This window comes from Myotis myotis, unplaced genomic scaffold, assembly GCF_014108235.1.
Source record: "Myotis myotis isolate mMyoMyo1 unplaced genomic scaffold, mMyoMyo1.p scaffold_m19_p_4, whole genome shotgun sequence".
Classification (NCBI taxonomy): domain Eukaryota; kingdom Metazoa; phylum Chordata; class Mammalia; order Chiroptera; family Vespertilionidae; genus Myotis; species Myotis myotis.
In genome coordinates this window covers 98,788,426-98,806,163 of record NW_023416346.1, presented here as the reverse complement: position 1 = coordinate 98,806,163, position 17,738 = coordinate 98,788,426, and the positions used below count along the sequence as shown (strand labels likewise).

At 36.2% G+C, this 17,738-nt stretch overlaps 1 protein-coding gene and 1 non-coding gene across 2 annotated transcripts; both read right to left on the bottom strand.

Annotated features, from left to right (window-relative positions):
* Window positions 1-12,013: 12,013 nt before the first annotated feature.
* Window positions 12,014-12,177, bottom strand: LOC118654916. Its single transcript, XR_004967157.1, has one exon. It is a non-coding gene; the product is annotated as a U1 spliceosomal RNA (small nuclear RNA).
* A 614-nt stretch (window positions 12,178-12,791) lies between these two features.
* LOC118654510 (protein CXorf21-like) lies at window positions 12,792-17,277 on the bottom strand. The gene is made up of 2 exons (XM_036305876.1): window positions 17,142-17,277; window positions 12,792-13,948 (listed from the first exon to the last, which is right to left on the bottom strand). Exon 2 carries the CDS (start codon window positions 13,904-13,906, stop codon window positions 12,980-12,982), a length of 927 nt encoding a protein of 308 aa, XP_036161769.1. The 5' UTR covers window positions 13,907-13,948; window positions 17,142-17,277; the 3' UTR covers window positions 12,792-12,979.
* Between the last annotated feature and the right edge of the window lie 461 nt (window positions 17,278-17,738).

Genomic DNA, 17,738 nt, shown 5'->3' with positions numbered 1-17,738 from the left:
ACCCGAGTTAACCACTGTAGAAAAGCATTGGTTTCTTCTTTCAACCAATGGACTGAGACCTGTCCCATCCAATCAGAATGACACAAATTATATCCTAATTTTTATCTATACTTACCAATCAGAACTGAATGATTTAGCACAATCGGAACCATGCAATTTGGAAACCTCATATACATGAATTGACCAGAATGAGAATTGTGGGTGGGAAAATTCTCTATAAATGTGCCTTGTTCTTTGTCACAGTAAAGCACAATTTAAGTTTCTACCTGAATCTGTGTCTCCTGGTCTGCAGCTCTTTTGTCTCAAAGAAATATTTTTATTTCTTATTAAAGTTTAAAATTGATTTTGGTCAATACCACAATAGTAAAATGAGAAACAAACTTAAATAATCAGAAAAGGAGAAGTTACTGATCAGAAATAATTTTTCATCAACTCAACATACTGCTATGGAATCATAAAAAATAAGTTTAAAAATAGTATAAATATAGAAAAGTATGGAATATGTTAAGTGGGAAAATATATTGTTAAATCATATGTTCACTGTGGCTATTGCAACATTAAAATGAGTGGATGTGGTCAAATATTTAGGGAAAATAAACACTGAATGTGTGGTCAAGTGAACATTTGGTAAGGAAATTAGTATAGATTAACCATCTCAACAGAAACTAGGAGCTATTCTCCAAGATAATAAAAAAAAATTACCCTAAAATGACCCTGAAGGCCCAAAGTGCAAAAGAAATGGTTTCTGAATCTCAGAATTCTAGGTATTGAGAATGCTGGAATAAAGACCACCTAAAATCCAATCCTCCAAGGAAGGAAGGAAGGAAGGAAGGAAGGAAGGAAGGAAGGAAGGAAGGAAGGAAGGAAGGAAGGAGGAAAGAAAGAAAGAAAGAAAGAAAGAAAGAAAGAAAGAAAGAAAGAAAGAAAGAAAGAAAGAAAGAAAGGAAGGAAGAAAATCTTTATTGTTGAAAGTATTACATATGTCCTCTTTTTCTCCACATTGACCTCTTTTAGCCCACCCCCAGCCCCACCCCAGACCTTCACCACTATATTATCTGTGTCCATGGGTTATATGCAAATATGCACACAAGTTCTCAGTTGATCTGAATATTTATTCTCGGGGGGGGGGGGAATATTATAAGAACAATAGGTCCATAAGGAAAATTTTTCTCACTAGTTGGGTGATAAAACATCACAGTACCCAATTGAAGGTTTGTTCCTCAAGAACTTTTAAAATAATAATACAATAAAATAACTGTTTTGGATAAATGATTTAGACCGTCAGAAGTTTGAAAACAATATACTAGAAAGTATTACCTCCTAACATCATTTTTCTTTTTGATATAATTATTTTAGAATGGAACCCAAGTAAATAACACTAATGCCTGGCATAAATGAGCCCCCTTGATATCATCACTGTACTCTCAAAGTACAAGTACAAAGGAATAGTCATAATTGAAAAATTAATGATTAAACAGTAGCAAACCAAATGACTAAAATTAGGAGTTCACAGTATAAAGTGGCATTAAAATTGTGGCCTCCTGTTCTGACCACATGGCTTAGTTGGTTGGAACATCTTCCTGTACACAAAAAGGTTGCAGGTTTGACTCCCATTCAGGGCATATACTTAGGTTGTGTTTTTGATCCCCTGTTGGAGCACATATGGGAGGCAGCCAATTGATATTTCCCTCTTACATTGATGCTTCTCTCTCTTTCTTCCTCTCTATCAAATCAATAAACATATCCTCAGGTGAGGATTAAAAAAAAAATCGTGGTCTCCTCATTGCAATAAACTGAATTAGACTATATTCAAAGTATAAAGAACAGTAAATATGCTAAGTAAATAAGCTTATAAACTGCACCTACCTTTTAGAGTCACACTAACTTTAACAGGATCTGGTATATCCCATGAAATAAAGTATTAAGAATAATGGGGGGGATGAGGACACATTTGTAATACCTTAACTAATAATAATAAAAAAAATAAATAAATAAAGTATTTAAAAATTGGAAGAAAAAAAAAGAATTCTGAGAAGACCCATTATACATTATTTTATGAAGAATAAATGACTCTGTATCCCTCTTTATCTTTCAGTATTAGGTCTCAAAATTTCTCACCCATGTCCCCAAACGCTTCAGGAGAAAATATGAAGCTGACTTGAATTGTTTCCTAATGTAAACCTCTCTGATAAAGGGGCACCCTTTTGTATCACTTCCTTCCTTCCTCCTCCAACATTTGTTGTTCATAGATACAGATGAAAAGGGAAACAAAATGACCTTCAGTGAGTCACTTACCCTTTCTGGTTCTATGTTACCTTATCTTTACAGTGAAGGAATTGATCTAGATCAGAAGTTACTTACCAAATATATATATATATATATATATATATATATATATATATATATATATATATATATACCTAGATAATATTTCCAAGCCCAAACCTCAAAGTGAGATTTGGTATTTCTGGGTTGAAGGCCAAGAAAATTATCTCAGCGAAGATTTTCAGGTGGTTTTGATTGAGACTCAAAGTTGAGAAATAGCCTGGAAGAGATCTAGCATTCTATAAACATATTATTTATCTGTAGACCATATAAAATATTTTTCAGCCTTTTTTAAAAATCTTTTTTTCAGTTTAAGGGTTTTCACACTGGCTAGTTCATTCATTGCTCAACATCAGCCAGCTATCAGATTTCATTCTGGTCCATCCAGATCCTTACATGTAAAATGTAATGAGATTTATCATTTGTCTGAACATGAGCACCTCCTCCTTTGTCTCAACATTAGCACCACTGAAGAAGCTGTCCCATATATATTTAAATATTAAAGAGTAGTTTCAATGTTCTGCAGTGGCAAAAGAGTAGAAAGTAAATATATTTTGCTTATCTGCTTATTCAAACAAAGAATGGTGGTTTGACTCATTTTTAATTGATTTGCTTTATTCTTGCAAAAATGCACTCACAGTAATTTATCATCCTTTCTATTGTATGAACACTCTAATCACTTTGATTATTTCCTCACCACTGCCCATTTAACAACTAAACCAGTGAGAAATTATCACATCTAATGTTGTTATTTCTTTTTGAGAAGTTATAAATACTAGAATAAATTTGAAAAATACATGGTGTGTCAACCCTAAATCTTTTTTAAATTTTCTTTTTAAAATTTGATTTCAGAGAGGAAGGAAAAGGGAGAACAAGGTAGACATATCAATGATGAGTGAGACACACTGATCATCTGCCTCCTGCATACCCCCAATGGGGATCAAGCCCGCAAACCAGGCATGTGTCATGACTGGGAATTGAACCACAATCTCCTGGTTCATAGGTCGATGCTCAACCACTTAGCCATACCGGCCAGGCTCAACCTTAAATATTAGTGGATCTGGGGTAGGGAGTGAGAAATGTGAGTGACTCTCAGTGGTTAGATGCCAGAATCAGCAGTTTCTGTCATCATTTTAGATGAGAATTTGAAAGCAACCATAAGACCTCATGCCATTATACAAGAGTCCATGCCAGTTCTGGCACACCTGCCACAAGGTAAAATTTATTATGGCTGCTATCAGTGATAGCAATGATGATGGTGATGAGGATGAGATTCTGGTTCCAGTATATAGAAGCCTGGTGCTTTGACTGAAGAATAAGAAAGCAAATTTGACTTTGAATCAGAAGACCTGGGTAACAGTACCAGTTGGTCATTCACTAATTGCTTGGACAATTTATTTTCCTCTCCTTGAGAATAATATTTTTAATCTATGATGTGTAAGTTCGGTATTAGATCCATAATTTTCCAACTATTATAAAGAACACCTGAAGTGTTGCCTTAATGTGGGAAAAGGGTCAAAATCCTTCCTCTTTTAATCACAATAACTCTCAAAATAACTCTTGTATACATTGAGCTATTACATAAGCAAGCGTGTGTGTGTGTGTGTGTGTGTGTGTGTGTGTGTGTGTGTGTGTGTTTAAGAGACAGAGAAAGAGGTGTACTTAGTTCTGTGGCTTTTTAAGGATGATAATCTATATTATCTCTATGGAATTTTATATCTATAACGTCCTGCAATTCTATAATATCTAAGTTTAGAAAGTAAAGGCCTAAAAACTCATAATAAATCCTCCCTTATTTTTCTTCTATTATAGTTTTGCTATTGTTGTCATATACTTCTGAAATACTTCCACTCACATTTTTCTGAGTCTCTCATAAGACATTTCCTAAGGAAGGAGCACTAGCTCCTATTGTATAAAATGGCTCTGTTGCCCTCACAGGACTGACTTTAGACCTAAGCAGTTCAGGATTGCCTAGGTAGTGGGATTTTAAGGAACTGGGATAGGAAGCTCAAACCCTCATCCCATAGGTAGCTGGATGAAGCTTAATGCCTTTTTCCAAAGAATGCAAACTGTTGTGCCACACTGGAAAGTTAGGCTTATAATTCATACACCTTTAGAAGAAGAAATACTGACATATTCACACCTCTATGATTTATAACATTATTATTATCATTACTATTATTATTTCAATAATGAGGAGGCCAGAGAAACAAATTTTACCAACTACACAGTCCTGCCATCACACTTGCTTTTGTTCTAAATAAATGTTATATTTTTAAATTTTATTTTTCAATTACAGTTTACATTCAATATTGTTTTATATTAGTTTCAGGTGTACAACATAGTGGCTAGACAATCATATAATTTATAAAGTGTCCCCCCCCAATATTTCTAGTACCCACCTGGCACCATATCTAGTTATTAGAATATTATTGACTATATTTCCTATGCTGTACTTTATATCCACGGGAGTATGTTGTGACTACCAATCACACTTTTTTGACAGCATACGGTCACCTCTCTCTTTCAAGTAGTATCCTAATCTCTGCCAATATTATATTCCCTTAGAAAAACAAACTACTGTAGCTACAGAATTTGCTGCTGAAACCTACCCATCAGTGACTCTTCCACAAAAGTTTCCACCAGCCACACACTCTTCAGTTTAATAGGAAATAATGCACATTATTTTTAAAAGTTTCTGTTTCTGCCCTAACCGATGAGCCTCAATTGGTTGGAGTGTTGTTCCAAAAACTGAAAGGTCTAAGGTTCGATTCCAGGTCAGGGCACATACCCAGATTTCGGATTCAGTCACTGGTCAAAGCATGCAGGAGGCAACCGATCCATGTTCACTCTCAAGTCAGTGTTTCTCTCTCTCTCCCTTCCTTTCTCAAATCAATAAAAAAATAAATAAAGTTTCTGTTTCTCTCACTCAGTGTTAACAATATGATTTATCTTTAAGGGGCATTTACCTTAAATTTCCCTCATCAGGAATAGAAATTTAAATCATAATGCTATAAACATTCTCAAACACTTAGGAAAAATTAGATAATTTTTTTTTTTATTCTAAGCTAACAAACTATAAACAGACTTATAGATACAGAGAACAGACTGACAGCTGATAGAGGGGAAGGGGCTGAGAGATGGGTGAAAAAAAGTGAAGGAACTAAGGAAAAAAAAAACAAACTTATAGACACAGACAACCATATGGTGATTCCCAGAGGGAAAGGGGTTGGGGGGAGGGAGAAAAGTGGGGATAAATGGTGATGGAAGGAGATGACTTTGGGTGGTGAGCACATAATACAATACACAGATGATGTATTATAGAACTGTACAACTGAAAGTTATATACTTTTATTAACCAATGTTACCCCAACAAATTCTATAAAAAGTTTTAAAATTTTTTTCAGATAATGTATCCCTGTAGAACACAAAGTGTTCCCTCCCAGTAGTAAACACTAACAGCATGTGTGGACTCTCCTCTTTTCTTTTCTTTTTTTTTTAAATATATATCTTATTGATTTTTTACAGAGAGGAAAGAGAGGGATAGAGAGTTAGAAACATGGATGAGAGAGAAACATTGATCAGCTGCCTCCTGCACACCTCCTACTGGGGATATGCCCACAACCAAGGTACATGCCCTTGACCAGAATCGAACCTCTGACCCATCAGTCCGCAGTGGTATCTATCCACTGAGCCAAACCAGTTAGGGCCTCTTTTCACTTTTAGGTGGTCCTGTTAAGTGATATGAAGGGATTTATTACAATCATTAAACAGGTTGATGAAAAATAATCTTTCCCTTGTCTCAACCTTGAGCATGATGATTCATTTACTTGTTAGAATTGTACTGATTCCTTATAAAAAGGCCTTATATTAGTAGAAGCTTTTTGTCACTTATTAATCAAATCTTTTCACCTCTCTTAACACTCAAAACAGTTCTGTGATATAGTTGGGACAAATGTTGCCATCCTCATTTTCCAGATAAGGACTCAGAGAAGCAAAGTGCTTTGTCAGGCAGTGAGTGAGTGGCTGAGTCGGAACTTTACTAAAACACAAATATTTTCATTGTAGTGTTGCAGAAGATGGGAGAAAAACCAAGCCACGCATAGAGAAAGGGAGTTACATTTTAATTATGATTATGCGCAGGCCCAGAAAAATGTGTCTTCCAAATTCTGGGCCCCCAACATGGAGGCAACTCTCTTTATTTATACTTTTTTCCAGTCCTTTGTCTCCCAAATGTGGAATGAGACTTCCAGGCCTTCTGAGAGAAAAGGCCTGTGTGCGGGGAAGGGGCCATGAGACCATATCTCAAGGCCTGGCCTGATGTCAGCACTGACAACTCTGTCTGGGGCATAGTTTATGGCCTCTCTAGAATGGAAGTAGTCTTATTTTTCTTATTATTTAAGCAAGCAAGCATTTACAGAAGCCAAAATAGCAGGGTTAAAATTTCAAACAGCACTTTTTATATAAGATGGATGCTTCAGTAGAACCCCTGCTCTTTCTAGAACTCTTCCAATTTGCTTCAATGAATGATTTACTCATGTAACAGAATTGAAATGTGGATGTCTCAATACACCCACACAGGAAAAAAAAAACTTAGGGGAAGGCCAGGCAGGGTTAAGGTGGGCTGTAAGAGATCAATCGAAGGACTTGTATGCATGCATATAAGCATAACAAATGGACACGAGACACTGGTGGGTAGGGGAGGCCAGGGGAAGGTCAAGGGGAGAAAAAAAAAGGAGACATATGTAATACTCTTTGTAATACTTTAAGCAATAAAACAACTTTAAAAAAAAAAAAAAAAAAAAAAAAACAGTCTACAAAGTACCCAGGAGATTAATCTTGCTCCCCAGGTCTCCTTCAGGATATTGACTCTATAAAATGGTATCTTTGATTTACAGCCTCCAGAATTCTTTTTTAAAAAATTTCTTTATTGATTAAGTTATTACATATGTGTCCTTATCCCCCCATTCCCCCCACACATGCCCTCACCCCCCTGTTGTCTGTGTCCATTGGTTAGGCTTATATGCTTGCATACAAGTCCTTTGGTTGATCTCTCCCCCTTATCCCCACCCTCCCCTACCTTCCCTCTGAGGTTTGACGGTCTGATCGATGCTTCTCTGTCTCTGGTTATGTTTTTGTTTATCAGTTTATGTTGTTCATTATATTCCATAAATGAGTGAGATCATGTGATATTTATCTTGGTCTTTTCTCACTTACTTGGGTCCTTCAGTTCTTCACCCACTGCCTTCACATTCTATTCCACTACTCTCTCTCCACCTTCATCATTCACCCTGCTTTTTAAATCATCCTAGAAAAAGCAAAGGATAATGTTTAAAAGTAAGGCCAGATTAAATACAGGATGCCAAGGCAAATTTGAATTTCAGATAAATGAATATTTTTAGCATAAGTGTGTTCCAAAAATTGCATGGGGACATATCTATAATAAAACTAACTTGTTGTTGTCCAGAAATTCAAATTTAACTAGGTATTTTGGATTTCTATTTGCTAAATCTGGCAACCCTTAGGGCAGGAATGGGGAATGTCTGGCCCACAGGCCGTATAAGGCCCACGGAATCATTTGGTCAGGTCCTGACAAGGCATTAGGGCTCAATTTGGTCAACAGGTAACAGGCAATAATTATACGTTAACTTCAGAGTTAATTAGATGTTTGACCAAATATAGCAGACTAATTTTTTAAACATAATTACATGGCCGGCAAATGATATTGTAAATATCAAAATGACCCTTGGCAGAGAAAAGGTTTCTCACTCCTGCCCTAGGGCACTGGTCAGCAAACCGTGGCTCGCGAGCCACATGTGGCTCTTTGGCCCCTTGAGTGTGGCTCTTCCACAAAATACCACGTACGGGCGCGCATGTACAGTGCGATTGAAACTTCGTGGCCCATGTGCAGAAGTCGGTTTTCCGCCTGGGCGAGTCTATTTTGAGGAAGTGGCGTTAGAAGTGGGGGGTGTCAGTTGGTCAGACGACGGGAGAGGCCGTGCACACGGGTGGTGGATACGCAGCGCGCGAGGGGGAGGCGCGCGTGATTCATGCAGGAGTTGAGTGAGCCAGTCAGTCAGCAGTCTCATTGTGCAGTGGTTAGTGCTAGTCGCGTCCGCAAATCGCGCGCAGGTGACAAAAGTACCTACTTGAAGCATGAAGTTACCTGTATTTTTCCAACCAACTGCAAATCCTACCTGTATTTTTGTCATCAATTTAAGAATTGTAATTACTTTGTGTTGGTGGCTTTATTATTATAAAATGAAACATTTTTTAGGTGCCCTGTTTGAGATGGCTACAAAGAAGAAGCAAAGAAAAAAGGAAGACGAAAACAGTGAATTTAAAGTTGCATTTAAAGTTGAATGTACCTACCTATATAGTTTAAGTTTAAAAAATTTGATTCTCAAAAGAAATTTCAATCATATTGTTGATATTTGGCTCTGTTGACTAATGAGTTTGCCGACCACTGCCCTAGGGTAACAGCAAAAGTTCTGATGTCAGAATGACTTCATTTGAATACTGATTATTACTCAGAGTAACTATATGATCTTGAGTAAAACATTTTAACATCTCTGAACTTTAACTTTCTTTGTCTAAAATTGGGATAATAATATTACCTATCTGATATTGTGTAAATAATTAAATGAGTAAAGATTAGTAGAATGTTTATCATATAATAGATACTAAAAATGGTAGCTATTCATATTACAGAATGACAATGGCTAATAATAGCATTCTACCTATAGGTAGATGGGCATTTAGTAGGTAATAAAATCTTCAGTTACATGGATAAATCTCTATAATAGACACTTAAGAAACTTCACATATATAGCCAGTCTTCTCAGGACATGGACCTATTTTTATTTTACTTTATTATTTTATTTTATTTTATTTTATTTTATTTTATTTTATTTTATTTTATTTATCCTCACCTGAGGATAGTTTTTCCATTGACTTTAAGAGAAAGTGGAAGGGAGGGAGGGGGATGGGAGAGAGAGAGAGAGAGAGAGAAACAATGTGAGACACAATGATTGGTTGCCTCCCGCACCCACTACGACCAGAGCTAGGGATGGAACCTGCAGCCCAGGTACTGGCCCTTGACTGGGAATCAAACCTGACACCCTTCGGTGCACAGGCCAACTCTCTATCAACTGATCCACACTAACCAGGGCATGGACCTATTTTGTAGTTAAGCTTTACAATATAACTCATCAGTGTCTGAAACAGAAATCACTCTTTTGTTATGAAACACAATGCAATATCAGTAGCTTTTAGGTCTGAGACAACATATAAAACAGGAATAATATAGAGTATTCAGGGTAATCAAGGTACAACACCCATAATGAGGTCCTCTCTTTAGTGTTTCAAGTACCTCAATTTGGTCAACAGGTAATAGGCCATAATTCTATAAGTTAGTATGCACCTGGGTAATCTATCAAGAAGCAAATGGCCTTAGAGAAGAATGCAGCAATAAAGATTCAGAGGAAAGCAAGAGAGAATAAAAAAAAGAGACAGTGAGGAAGGTACAATCACATATTTGTTGTTCATGAATACATCTTCATTTACTTAGTAGCTGCAATAAAAGCAGGGCTAAAGTCTAGGAATAATGGTATTACTTAACAGGGTTTTGGAATTGGAATCTCAATACTGAAGTAGAAAAAAGCAGAAGTGATGGTCAAAATATTTAACAGCTCTAATGAATAAGAAGTGTCCTGGGTAGGACTGGAGTTGGGTACTAAAGCCTCTTTGTCTGTTCAGTTGCTGGATGATAAGAAGATACAAGGTTCCCAAAGAAGGAGTCAGAATGACCAGGATACCCATGGTGAGAGGACTTGCAAGGTTGGGGATAGCAGCTTCATACCAATTGGCATGGAGATATTTTAGCATGTTTAGTAATCAGTAGAGGTATTCTGGAATGGCAACCAAATAGCGGTCCTGGATACAAGACTCAGACTAGATTATTAACAAGCTAAACAGGCAGAACTATTAACATGCTCATAACTTTCAAGGCTCTAAAATTAGATTGTGATGATTTACTTTTGCTCTTTGATTCTAAATAAGCTGGACTGTAATCTCAGTGAAAAGCAGTAACTGCATAAATTTTGTTCACCTTTTATCCCTATCACCTATCACAGTGCTCAATAAATATTTGTTTAATGAATAAGTAGCCAGTCAGTTCCTCCTAGTACCTGGAGTGTCCTGAGGATACATCTATTAGAGGATAGAAAACTCTGAAAATTCATTCTGATCTTGAATTGGCCTTGGAGGTATGCTAAGAGTCTAGGCTCAAGTTGGTCCTATATTAGTTGAACCCTTAGATATCAATTCCTAAGCCTCACCTAAGGAAAAGAATACAAGGGTGCTCTACAATTAAATAGTTTCTAAAGTGGTGCTGAACCCTCAAAGGAGAGGGGCAGAACCACACAAGTCATCAGAGTCCTGAGCTGTTCCTTAAACTTTTTCATCTACACAAATTCTACTTGGTAGATGTAGGTCCAGTTTACAACTGTAGAGATAAATAAATTTCAGGAAATAGCTTACCTATGAACTTCAGTCACTGTCAGATGAAACCAAGGTCTTATGACAATTTAGGTCTCATGGTAAAGCGGCTCTATTCATTTTGGGAAGTAAAAACCAGAACTACATTGCAATTCTGTAATCTACAAATTTCTCATCTTTAAAAAAAATAGCAGAACAATTCAAAGAATTAGCTGCCTATAACAATAATTCAGTATTTGTAATTGATGTCAACATACTGTAATTTGATTTTCATCATTTTATAAATGTTCTTTTTTTATTATTATTTTTAAGGGATTCAGGTTTTATTTATTTATCTAAAGGCAATGGTGTATCTTTTTTTCCATTTTATAGATATGTTCTTAAATATAATTATTTGAAGGCTATTTCATAAAATTGTGACAAATGATGCTATACCATTACACTATAATAATTATAAAACCAACAGGAAATAATAACATTTTAATAAATTTTTACTAGACCTCGAGGAAGGGAATACAACAACATGATTAGAGAAGAAAAGTCCTAAATTCCCAATAAGCATTTTTTCCAAAAGACAGTTATCTTGATTTTAACTTATGAGAACATTTTTTGCCCTCATTTATTTATTTTTGCTTTCAAATATAATTTTATTTATCATGGATTTTCACACATACATAACTGTGTATGTGTAAAAATCCACGTGATCACTAATGCACAAATCTTATTAATATATAATGCAATCATAATAATTCTACAACAAATAAATACAATCTTATTTTACAAGCAAAAGTGCATGCCGATCATTTTACTATATCTAGGAGAAGCGTACTAGTAAGCTGCTAAGTGTAGAGTTTTGTTTCCAAGTCTGCAATAAAACAACATTATTTTGGGTATGTCTTGTTACTTAGTTTAGATTTCAAAATCACTATAACATCCTGCTGACTTTTATCCTTAACCAAGATCTTGATGGAGGATAATCTGAGAAGTGTCAAAAATTGCCAAGAGAGCCTCTTCATTTCTAGATGGTGGTTCTCTATATACTTTGTCCTATTTACCTGTATGTTTTCTTTCCTCTCAACCCTTAAAACCACCATGCACACATAAAGATATAAAAAAAAGTTGATGCCTGCCTCGGGAAAGTTAGAAAGCACTAGGTTTCTTCCCGCCCCCGCCCCCCCGCCCCTCAGGGGCGAGCGCAAAGCAAACTCAGTCCCCCACTACTACAAATTATGCAGTCAAGTTTCCCACATTTGGGGAAATCGCAGGGGTCAGCACATCTGGAGTGCAATGGATAAACCTCACCCTGGGACAACCACCTTCTTGATCATGGCATCTCCCTTGCCAGGTAAGTATAGAAAGCACCAGGTTTCAATTGCAAATTTCAATGTCAAATTCTATATTTTCCTTAAGCCTTTCTTCCATACTTTTCCAATGCCATTTAAATCCAACTTTAGTTTGAAGAATTTCCTTTAGGCTATTCTTACTGTCAGTGTCAAAATATCTGTATGTATGTTAAAAATAAAAGAAAGAATAAGCATAATCCATAAGATTTTAAATATTTTTGTGGCAAATAAATGGTTCTGTATGATATCATTTCTAGTGATCCTTTCAGTAGCTGAAAGCAATAATCCTTTCCTCTTCTCAATTTTGTACCACTTTTTTGGTAAATAAAGCAAGAGTGAGGCAATAAATTTGGGGTGCCAGTGGCAATTAAATAAATAAGCCATACAGAATTTACAAACATGAATGTGGCAACCATTAAAGATGTCAAAATAATTAACAAACATGGTCATACAGCTTAATTATTAAAATTGTCTCATAAAATAATACAGATATACCATTGATGAAATCATTTCTGTTTTCTATTTATTGATTTTAGTGAGAGAGAGGAATGGAGAGAGAGAGAGAGAGAGAGAGAGAGAGAGAGAGAGAGAGAGAGAGAGAGAGATTTGTGCCCCAACTGGGAATCGAACCCACATCCTTGGCGTATGAAGGATGGTGCTCTAACCAACTGAGCTACCCTGCCAAGGCCAAATAATTTCTCAAAAAATGTAATAACCACAGCCCAAAGGAGGCCTGATGTGACATGATAAAGCAGAGAAAACTATTGTTACTCCAATCTCTTAAGTCAGTGCAAGGAACCTATAATTGGTTTTTATATTACATGTGATGCAAATTCCCTACTTCTCTGTTTTGATATTTGTAGGTTAGGAGTGCTGAATTCAGAACTGTTTCCATGGGAAATGTTATAGAGATTACATCTTGAAAAAGAATGTAGGAGAGCTTCCCGGGCTTTCGAAGCCTCTACGTTCTGCTCTTGAGAGATTTGAAGGCTAAACTGATTTACATTATTCATTAGCAAATTAGAAGCCGTAAGGTTGGTTATAGAGAGGCACTTAGTGAGATTTTCTTCCAAAAATTGTTTGTAGAGTTCATCCAGCTTGTTTTCCATATACTTATTAAGCATAGAATTAGAGCGAGGCTGCTTATGAAACAACATACTTTTTTCTCGAATTTCATCTCCATTCAAAAGTTTTGAGGCAGATAGTTTCTCTAGAGGCTCAATGATGGGAGAATGGCCCAATGGTATATCTACTGAAAGTAAAAGGGGACCATTAAAAGCATCATCACGTATGTGTTCCACAAAGCAGCCTGAATCATACATGTTGCCCACGTGGTCTCCTCCAATCTGTAGGTCAGGATAATTCTGGCAAATACTTGTACATGACCAAGATCGGTATAAATCCAGTTGTCTTTCATCACATTGTTCTCTTTTTGGAATGGGCAGTGCAACAGACAGATTTCCTGGAAAGGATGCACTTTTGCATTTTGGTACAGTTATTTCATCCACAAATTTTATTTTATTTGTATCATTAATTTGCTTTGTTAACCTTTCTTTTTCAACCTTTTGTTGATTTTCTATTTTATCAGGAGAAAGTGAGTTGTCTTCTATATCTAAAAGTTGCTTTTTCCAAGTTTCCTTTTCATCGTTTGAGGTCTTCTTACATGTAGGTGGTTTACAAAATGTTGTATATTTCTGTTCTTTGTATAGGAGTTCAAGTAGGAAGGCTTCTCCAAGCATTTTATTAGTCAAGATTTCTAAACAGAAGAGTGCAGTATATTCCTGAAATTATAAAAGAACCCATTAAGGCAACATATATTAAAATGTCAAAGTAAGATGTTTCTTCTACATGAAACACAAAGGATTTAGGGAGGTAGTGTTACTCAAAAGACAGAGAATAGGACCAGGAATAAGGAGATTTGGGTTCCAATTAGGCCATTAACTTTTTTAATTTAAATTCTTTGTTGTTTAAAGTATTACATATGTCTCCTTCCTCCCCCCTCCCCATTGACCTCTCGCCGGTTGCTCCCACCCCGCAGCACATGCCCTCACGCCCCTACTGTCTGTGTCCATTGGTTATGCTGATATGCATGCATACAAGTCCTTTGGTTTATCTCTTACCCTCCCACCCTCCCCTAACTTTTTAATATTAGGTAATTTATTATCATTCCTGGATCTCAATTTTCCTATTAATTAAATGGTGATAACACTCCCCTGCTTTATTCACAGAATTATTGTCAGGATATTATATGATGTACATGCAAGTGTTTTAAAAAGTACAAACTTATGCATCATCTTTATTTCATCTTTTTCTCTGCAAATGACCGGATCTGCTAGAGCAGCGATTCTCAACCTGTGGGTCACGACCCCTTTGGTGGTCGAACGACCCTTTCACAGGGGTCGCCTAAGACCATCCTGCATATCAGATATTTACATTACGATTCATAACAGTAGTAACATTACAGTTATGAAGTAGTGCCGGAAGCCGGTCCATCCTTGCTGCTTGACACAGTCGCTGCAGGATAGAAACATCTGCACAGCATATGTTTCAAGGGACCTGGCATATATGGCATACTGTTCTTAATATGTTTGCTCACCTTCTTGGCACTATGTGTTTTAACCAAGGTCTCCTCTCTGAGAAAGGTTGTTTCCCCAGGTAGGGATTTTCCCCTGAAGTTAGGGAGGGAATAAAACCTCTTAACTAAGTGCCAGGCAGGTAATTAATCACTTTAACTATGAACAATCATGCTTAAGCTACATAATCTTTACTCCCTGGAATGGAGATAAGAAACGCCCTAACCTTTGGAATAGAGATTGATAGGATTGAATCAACTGGTATAAATACAGATGTAACAAGACAGCAACACACAGAACTTAGAAGACAGAACTTAGAAGACAGAACCAAAGAAGACAGAACCTACACAGAACCTAGAGACAGAAGAACTTCGCTGGAGAGAACATGGCAAAAGATCCTGGACTGAACCTGACTACAGAAATTGGCAAGAGAACCTGACTAGAACCTGGTGACTGAACCTGGCTGGAGAACCTGGAGAACCTGGCTGGAGAACCTAGCAAGAGAACATGGACACAGAACCTGGCTGGAGATCCTAAGCAGAACCTCTCTGGAGATCCAGACCAGAACTTGGCTGGAGATCCTGGCTAGGCTGCTGATCAACTGAACACTGTCTCCGTGTCCTTCCTTCTTCGCCGACTCCGTCCACACCTTTGGGGACCCCTGGACCTGCTGGGGTTGGACCCCGGCAAAGTAGCAACGGAAATAATTTTATGGTTGGGTCACAACATGAGGAACTTATGTATTTAAAGGGTCAGAAGGTTGAGAAACACTGTTCTAGAGCTAAAGAGTCATATAACCAAACACGTATGGTGGGTGCATTGCTTGCAACCTGGGGTCAGAGTTGAAGCCTGAAGGAAGTGTGTAAAAAGAATGGAGGCTGTGGGTTTTAATCCACAGGTAGCTGGACATAAGGCCAAGAGTTTCCAAAAACACTGAGAATTCAAAAGCATCACTTGGTATCCCATATTGATAACAAGCCATGATAGTGACTATGTATTAAACTATTGAGAGAGAAAGAGAGAATGAGTGACTAAATCACATTAAACCATTTGATGCTGTCTTAAATGACAGGTTAGTAACAGCACAGTTATGTCTAGGTCCTATGCATAGTTTAGTCATAGAGGGAAGTTACAGCAAACTAGGCCAGCACAGTATTTCCGTCTTGTCTAATTAATCAATTTCAGCCTCCCCTCTTGTTCCTTGGACAAAAAGAAAGAGTAAAAAGAAGAAAAGTAGAGATTGAAAGGAGAAGCAAAGTAATGGAATTATATCAATCACTTTTTTATCTTGAAGAAGCAGAAAAAGGCCAGCTTATATATTTATATTCATTCCAGAACCTGTTCAATGTTTTATAATGTAATGTTCCATAAAAATAAATAGATCAGACAATAAAAAAGTACAAACTTATACAAATGTTTAATTATATATGTATATATATCCAGTTGTCACAAATGATTTCTTTAAAGTTATTAATGCACCTAACCTTTCTTTTTCAAAAATAATTTTTGATGTTGACACTGTTGTAGATGTCCTGCTTTGTCTCTTAAAATAGTCAACTTAAAATCAAGCCTGCTATTAAGACCTTGGTCTTAGTTTAACTGTAATTACTGTAATTTAAATCACACAGTGAAAAAAACTTACTATGCCTAAAAATGTGTACAAGAAATGAATATTTAATTATACATAGTTTAAACTCATGAATACTTTCAGGTTTAAAATATAAATATAGCCACTTACTTTTCAATAATCTAACTTGAAATAGAAATTCATAGCGATGGAAAGTGGAAAAGAGATTGTCAGGGGCTGGTGGTAGAGGGGAACAGGGAATTAGTGTTTAATGGGCAGAGTTTTAGTTTTGCAAGATGAAAAATTTCTGGAATCATAGTGGTAATTGTTGTACAACACATGAAAGTACGTAATGCCCTTGAATTATACACTTAAAAACAGCTAAAATAATAAACAAACAAACAAACAAACAAACAAATAAATAAATAAATAAATAAATAAATGTTTTGCCAAATTCACTACCATCCTTTTTTCTTTTTCTTTTGTCTTTCCCTTTCTTTTGACCTCCTCTCTCTCCCTTCACCTTCCCTCACTCCCTCCCTCCTTTCCTTCCCCCCTTTCTCCCTTCTTTTTGACTTAAATCTTATTTCTCAAAGCACTTAATTCAGTCTTTTGCATGGTTTGGCATGCAATTTTAAGAATCTCAATTTTTTCTACACATTCTACAAGTGTGAGAAAAGAAAAAGGAGACTTGGTTCAAGACACAATTTTTCTTTATAGGACTATAGTGTCTACTATAAATGTTTCCAGGAAACGTATTATTCTCATTTAAATGGTTTTTTTTGGAAAAAAATCAAACAATACAACACAAAATATGTAAGAATTTAGATTTACCTTTTTCAAATATCAAGATACTTAAAGATTCAGTCTTCTGAGATTCCAACACTCCAAACACAGGAAAAGTTCCTTTTGGCTTCTTTGTTTCTTAGCTTTTGGTTTATACCTCGGAAAGATAAGTTCAACCACACAAAATGAAATGGTTCTGCTTTCCATTCATGCCCTAGGACTAAACCAAACTAACAGGAAACTGATGTGGGCTGATCTCATATATGGTATGGTGATGAAGAACACACATACCAAAAGAGGATCTTGAAAGTTTTTATTCAAGATGCAAATGAAATGACTATGGGAAATGTTAACAGCAATAGTTTTTTTTTTTTTTCGTTGTTGTTCAAGCAAAGACAGAGACAAGGTTATTTAAACAATTTTAAGTTAAAACAAAAGCAGTGTGGAAACCACCATATTTTGTAACAATAATTTAAAATAACTCAAATGGCCATCAAGAAGATAATGGTTAGATAAATTATGATACATCTATTCCATTAAATACAAAACTAAGGATTTTTAAAAATGGAATGATAATAAGCATCTATTAAATAATTACTACACTCAGTACCAGATATCAAGATGTATTACAAAGCCACTGTTCTC

Bases quoted from the DNA above. Each gene is read 5' to 3' on its own strand.
- LOC118654510 (XM_036305876.1), bottom strand. From the start codon at position 13,906: ATGCTTGGAGAAGCCTTCCTACTTGAACTCCTATACAAAGAACAGAAA.